The sequence below is a fragment of the Triplophysa dalaica genome, chromosome 25, assembly GCF_015846415.1.
Source record: "Triplophysa dalaica isolate WHDGS20190420 chromosome 25, ASM1584641v1, whole genome shotgun sequence".
Taxonomy (NCBI): domain Eukaryota; kingdom Metazoa; phylum Chordata; class Actinopteri; order Cypriniformes; family Nemacheilidae; genus Triplophysa; species Triplophysa dalaica.
Genome location: NC_079566.1, coordinates 11,933,345 through 11,939,344, shown reverse-complemented (window position 1 = coordinate 11,939,344; position 6,000 = coordinate 11,933,345). Strand labels below are relative to the sequence as shown.

At 34.5% G+C, this 6,000-nt stretch overlaps 1 protein-coding gene across 1 annotated transcript; it reads left to right on the top strand.

Moving 5' to 3' along the window:
- Positions 1-384: 384 nt before the first annotated feature.
- On the top strand, positions 385-3,252 carry LOC130415857 (golgin subfamily A member 6-like protein 24). Its single transcript, XM_056741833.1, has 2 exons — positions 385-480; positions 931-3,252. The coding sequence occupies exon 2, from the start codon at positions 1,016-1,018 to the stop codon at positions 2,108-2,110; it is 1,095 nt and encodes a 364-aa protein (XP_056597811.1). The 5' UTR covers positions 385-480; positions 931-1,015; the 3' UTR covers positions 2,111-3,252.
- Positions 3,253-6,000: the final 2,748 nt, after the last annotated feature.

The window sequence follows — 6,000 nt, the reverse complement described above, 5'->3', positions numbered from 1 at the left end:
TTAGGATATGTGAATGCAAGTTGTTTTCCATTTAGACAGCTTACATGTAAATTTTATACATTTGGAAGTCGCTTTTATCCAAAGTGACTTATAATTGCAATATACTATAAATTATATCGGAGTTTGTGCAATCCGCTGCGATCAAACCCATGACCTTGGAATTGATAGCGCTACCTTCTAACCACTGAGATATAGGAAAGCAGCTCTAACATTGGTGGTTTCTGTACAAGAAACCACCCTCTGAAGTTTAAGTGGATGTGTTTTGTTAATACGTACATGTGGGTGTGTATTATGTTCTGTGTTATATTAAAGTTAATTTAATATTACATGTAAAATACTTTATTTTTTCTTAATACTTACTTAAATTGTAAATAATTTTTCTTTCTCGTCTTGATTTTCTTTTTTCACCGAATCTGTGATCAGCTGTGTTTCTCATCGAATCCATTGGTTCAAAAGACACTGTGCATACCGAGAACGAAGGTAGGTAACTGTTTATCAGTTTTTATTACTTCTAGTTTATTCTTGTCTCAAGTAACAGGGTTTAGCAGAGATTTAAATCATAATTTAGATCTGTTGTAGAATAGCATAGAGGAAACAAAGCAAAGCGATTTAATTTTTATACTTATGTTATAATATAAATTAATTTTTCAAAATGCATGTTAAATGAGGACACCGAGACTTTAACATCTCTAAACATTTTAATCAGATTGAAATTATTTGAACAGATGTTTTTGTTTTGTAAGCCTTAATACAGATATAGAGCTTTCAAAGTTCACAAAGAAACTGAAAATAGAAAAGAAAATGTAAATTCTGTAAATTTGAAAATATATATTATAGTTTTAAATCTTAAATTATTATATAAATACAGTATAAATATTTGTACATGATAGATACAATTTTACATTATATACTATTTTTTTCACTTCACAGGTCTTTCAAGTGCCATAATTTCAACAATTTTTTTAAATTGTTTGAATCTCTATATAAGGTTAAAGATACTTGATCAATAATATTTATGGCCAATTGTACTACAAAACTTGACACCATGGCAGCAGATAAACATGAAACTGAGCTAAAAGTGATCTCCTGGAATGTCAATGGATTAAAACACACAAAACAAAAGAATGACCAAAAGTTAAAAGATTTAAAGAAAGTCTTTGGAGATTTTGATATTGTTCTTCTGCAAGAAACCCACTTGGGTAAAAAAAAGGCAGATATGAAAGATCTGAGTCCCTCAATGCAGTCTATGAAGAAAAACAGGGAGTTTGATTGTGAAGACATAATCTTAAAAGATAAAACTCATTCAGAACCTGGTGTCAAGAAGGGACCTGTCCTGTATCAGACACATTTTCATTCAAGGTCCAGAGGTGTTGCCATTCTTGTCAATAAACAACACAATTGTCTGAAGGCATATAGTGAGGGTGGAGATTTTTCCTGGGTTTACATTGAAATTGATGGTAAGAAGTACACATTTGTAAGTGTTTATTACCATTTAAAGGAACGTGATCTCATGTTGAGGATTCACCAAAGCGTTCTAAGAAAGGAACCAAAAGCATGGACAGAGAGCATACTTGTAATTGGAGGAGATTTTAACACAACACTAGATCCTGAACTCGACCTAGCTAAACCTAACAAAACACACATCTCACGAAGAAATGAAATTAATAAATTTGTTGGAATTGAAAAGCTGGTAGATGTCTGGAGTGAAAAAAAAAAAGAAAAAAAAGAAAAAAAAGAAGAAGAAGAAGAAAAAGAAGAAGAAGAAGAAGAAGAGGAGGAGGAGCAGGAGGAGGAGGAAGAGGAGGAAGAGGAGGAGGAGGAAGAAAAAGAAAGAAAAAACCAATACACTTTCTCATGTAAAGGTCCTAAATCTAGACTAGACTATGTGTTTATGTTAAAGAGGGATTATAAATATGTTCTAAACTGTGTAATACCTCAAGAAAAGAAACAAAAGGAAGAAAAGAAAGAAGAGAATGAACATGTAGAAAAGGATGAAAATGTACAACAGGATGGACAGGAAGAACAGGGAGAAAATAAAGAACACGACTGGTCCAAAATTACTGATCACTACCCTGTATTGCTGACCACAAGAATCATAAAAAATGTATGAAAGTAAAGCTTTCCTGTAGCTCAGTGGTAAGAGCATTGCGTTAACAATGCAAGGTTGTGGGTTCGATCCCAGAGGATTGCAAATACTAAGTATTAATGTATAAAATGTATAGGATAAAGCAATGTAAGTTGCTTTGGATAAAAGTGTCTGCCAAATACCTAAATGTAAATGTAATGTAAAATGTTGAGGGCAGCTCAGAATGGTGACTGGGACTGGGGCATGTCATTTAGACCTAATCAAAATATTTTAGTTGTTTTTTTAGTTTTAGTTTACTTTTTCAGATAAGAATTTTAGTGTATCTGTAAAATCTCCACCACTGTCAGCCAAACCCCCTCCATCAGCACCTTCTCCCAGAATCACCAATTCACTTTCCCCAGACTTTTGACTCTCACAAACTACATTTCCCATCATCCTTTGTACTCGCCACCTGATACTCATCCCATGGACACTATATGTACTCTTGCTTGTATTTAGTTTGCGGTCAGATCTGGTTGTATTTTGTTACCATTCTAGTTCCGACCCTTTGTTCTCTCGTGGTTTCCTGGTTTTTGCTGATGTCGTTACTTTGTGGATGTTTCCTGTTTACCGTGTGGATCACCTTTCCCTTGTGGAATATACCTTTTTGCCTTGGATTTTTATTTAACCTTCATCATCACAAAGTCTTGTTGTGTCATCGTCCTTCTGTCCTATGTGTAGTGTTACAGTATCCATTTAAACTTATTTTTCAGTTAAATATTAAGTAATTACTTAAGATTTATTAATGTTAATATTAATAAATATTTTAGGCGGATATTCCAGTAGATTTTCAATAACATACATGTTTTAATAGTTTTAGTATAAGCCTTGTTGCTTTTATTTTGTTGGACTAGAAATTTAATATTGTGTGTAAAATAATCAAAATAGTCTTGTATGTTCCAAGAAATGTCTTGATTTTTTTATTGTGTTGCATTGTGGGACCATAGTGCAAGGTGTCAGTCCTTTAAGGTTAAAAGTCCATAATGAAGTGTCTTCCTTTGTTTCAAAATAATTCCATTGTGCTACCAATAGAGGGCAGCCTTGCACTTAAAAGTTTTTAAATTACTGGCTATGGTTATGAATTATGTTTGTGTTTTAAGTTCCAATAAAACAAACAGTGTACACTTTTTTATTTGCCTCTATTTCCTATAACATACACTCTTATGGTGAAAAAATGGTTCCACATGGTACCAAATAAGTTCTACAGTGTTTACAGTGACATTAACACAACCCTTTTCAATGCTAAATAGAACCATTTTTATAAGGGTTGGTAATGAATCTTGCCTTGAAAAGTGATTGTAAAAGGAATGTATCATTCAAATCAAAATTCCACTCGCCTTCTGACTTACAGAGGCTTTTAACTTTAAGTCTCTGGATAGTGCAAGGAAAAGCACATGAAGAAAATGCTGTAGGCTACCTATGAGCCAACTCATCAGGAGTACAGCAGGGAAGAGGAACCTTAGGGCAGCTAAAAACTTTTTCTCTGCTAAGTTGTTCCCAAAAATAAATGTAATATTTAACGATTTCTTTTAATTCTCAAACACCAAAAAGAATATACAGTTCATAATTTCACCACATCAATGAGATGTGCTCAGTCAATATGTTTTTACCTTAATAAAACAGGTTTAAGGAGTGGTTGAGGCTCCCTCATTTTTGTTTATTAAAAAGTCCCATCTCCACTCTGCTAGATGGCACATTTAATAAAAATTGCCAAAATTGTGCCGTTTCAAACTAATGAGTGGCTGTGAATGGTTCAAATAAGCCTGTGTAGATGCCATATTTATGTATGTAACACGCTATCTATGTCCATTGTTTATGTTCATTGACACATATTATAGTGCTCCCCCTGTGGTAGAGGCGCAAGTTGCACCAGTCTTTTCATTTCCTGTATGTAGCCATATTAGGCAGGAAGTGATGTGGCAAGGCAGGTGGGATGGGTAACAGAGGTAATCACAGTTTGTTTTGGAGTGAATCCAGTTTTGACACAATAAATTACTTTGGATGAAGTCTTTATTAGCGTCAAATATACTTTCCCACCAGAAATGGCTAAAACAGAAGAAAAGCCATAACATTAGTCAAAAACTCCCAAAACTATAAGGTGATGCCTGTGGTAGAACCAAACAAGACCTTCACTCAAAGGGACAAGTCATCTATGAAAGACATAGAGAACTTAAAACGATTCGTTAATTCATCCAGTGGATGAACTTTTACAAAGCTACTGCTGTGGCTATTGCTACAAATGTTGGATCTGATTAAGGATATGTGTGTGATATGAAGAGTTGTTGCTTATGTGCAAGCATTGTGGCTTGAGGATCCAATGGATTTTTGATTGTGATAGTTTGTCAAACATGGCTCATGAAATGTCTCAAAATAAAAATGTTGAGCAAAGCATTGTATCACTCAGTGGTATGCGTAGAGGGAGACTTTGAGTGTGTTTTCACGAAAGATGAATGAACGGAAAACACTGCTTGTAAATAGCAAGCAAAGTCAAAAACACTTCATAAATAAACTACAAATACTCAAATTGATTCAAACATCAAGACTGACGTGGAGCTTACAAGTATGAATCTTTCTAACGTGTTGCAACAGCAAAATTATATTACACAACTTTTGATTCAACAGCAAAGACTGACTTCACTTCCATCAAGAGAAATTACAGTGTTTGATGGATATCCATAAAAATTCTTAATGCAAGCTTTTGAACATGGCATAGATGATAAAACTGATAATTGCAGAGATAGACTCTACTATTTGGAAATATTTCTTCAAGACCCCCTTTTTGGTAATATTCAATTTGTTGTGTCTACAACAACAGGAATTAAATCAAAGACAGAGTTTCGTCTTATGATGTTGGGAAATAAAAAAGTTTGCTAGTTCAATATCACTATTTTTTCCAAGCACAAATGAGATAGAGTGCTGATAGTAGAAGTGTTGCCTAGCATTTGCCCTGGTTGTTCTGTACTGGCAATCATGGTTTGGAATCATGTCATCAGATAGTGTTGAAGTCACATGAAGAGAAGGTTAAATGTGAAAAGTATGCAGGAACATTTTAGACTGTAAGATCTGTCATAAAATACTGTACATCCAACAATTCTGCATGTTGAAAACATGAATGCTAAAGAGCTTCATATTTCTCAGAAGGATAAAGGTCTCAAGGAAGGTATCATAAAGGATGGGAGAAAATCTTTAACGATTGTTATGGTATCCGCAGAGCAAGTAGAATTCGGTTCCTTAGACCAAACATTAGCCATCCTGCCTATAAAAGTGAAAGCCTGTAATAGCAGTTAGGTAATGAAAACATACACCTTCCTTGATCCTGGAAGTTCTGCTATCTTCTGTACAGAAGACCTAATGGAAGAATTGAATTTGAGTGGAAGGAGAACAAAGGTACTTCTTAGGACTATAGGAAAAGAGAAACCAGTTTTTACATACAGACTGTATGTGCTAAAAGTAAGCAGTCCTAGTAATAATAATTTCTTGTCCCTGACAGATGTTTTTACTCTGGCTTCTATACCAGTTGGTGAAGAGAACATTCCTACCGAAGAGGACATTAAATGTTGGTCAAAAGAGGTCAGTTTGAACACCATTGAAGCAGAAGTTGGAGTGTTGATTGGAGTTAATGCACCAAAGATTATGGAACTATGAAGGGTCATTAATAGTCAAGGAAACGGACCTTATGCAGTTCTCACTCAATTAGGATGGCATATTAATGGCCCATTAGGCGGAAGCCTCACTATAAGCAGAAATGACCAACAAAGAGTGTTCTGTAATAGGATGTCACTTAACAGTCTGAACGATCTTCTTGTGTGCCAGTTTAATTATGATTTTTCTGAAAGACCCTGTGAGGAGTCTGAGAATTCAGTTGAAGACAAGAT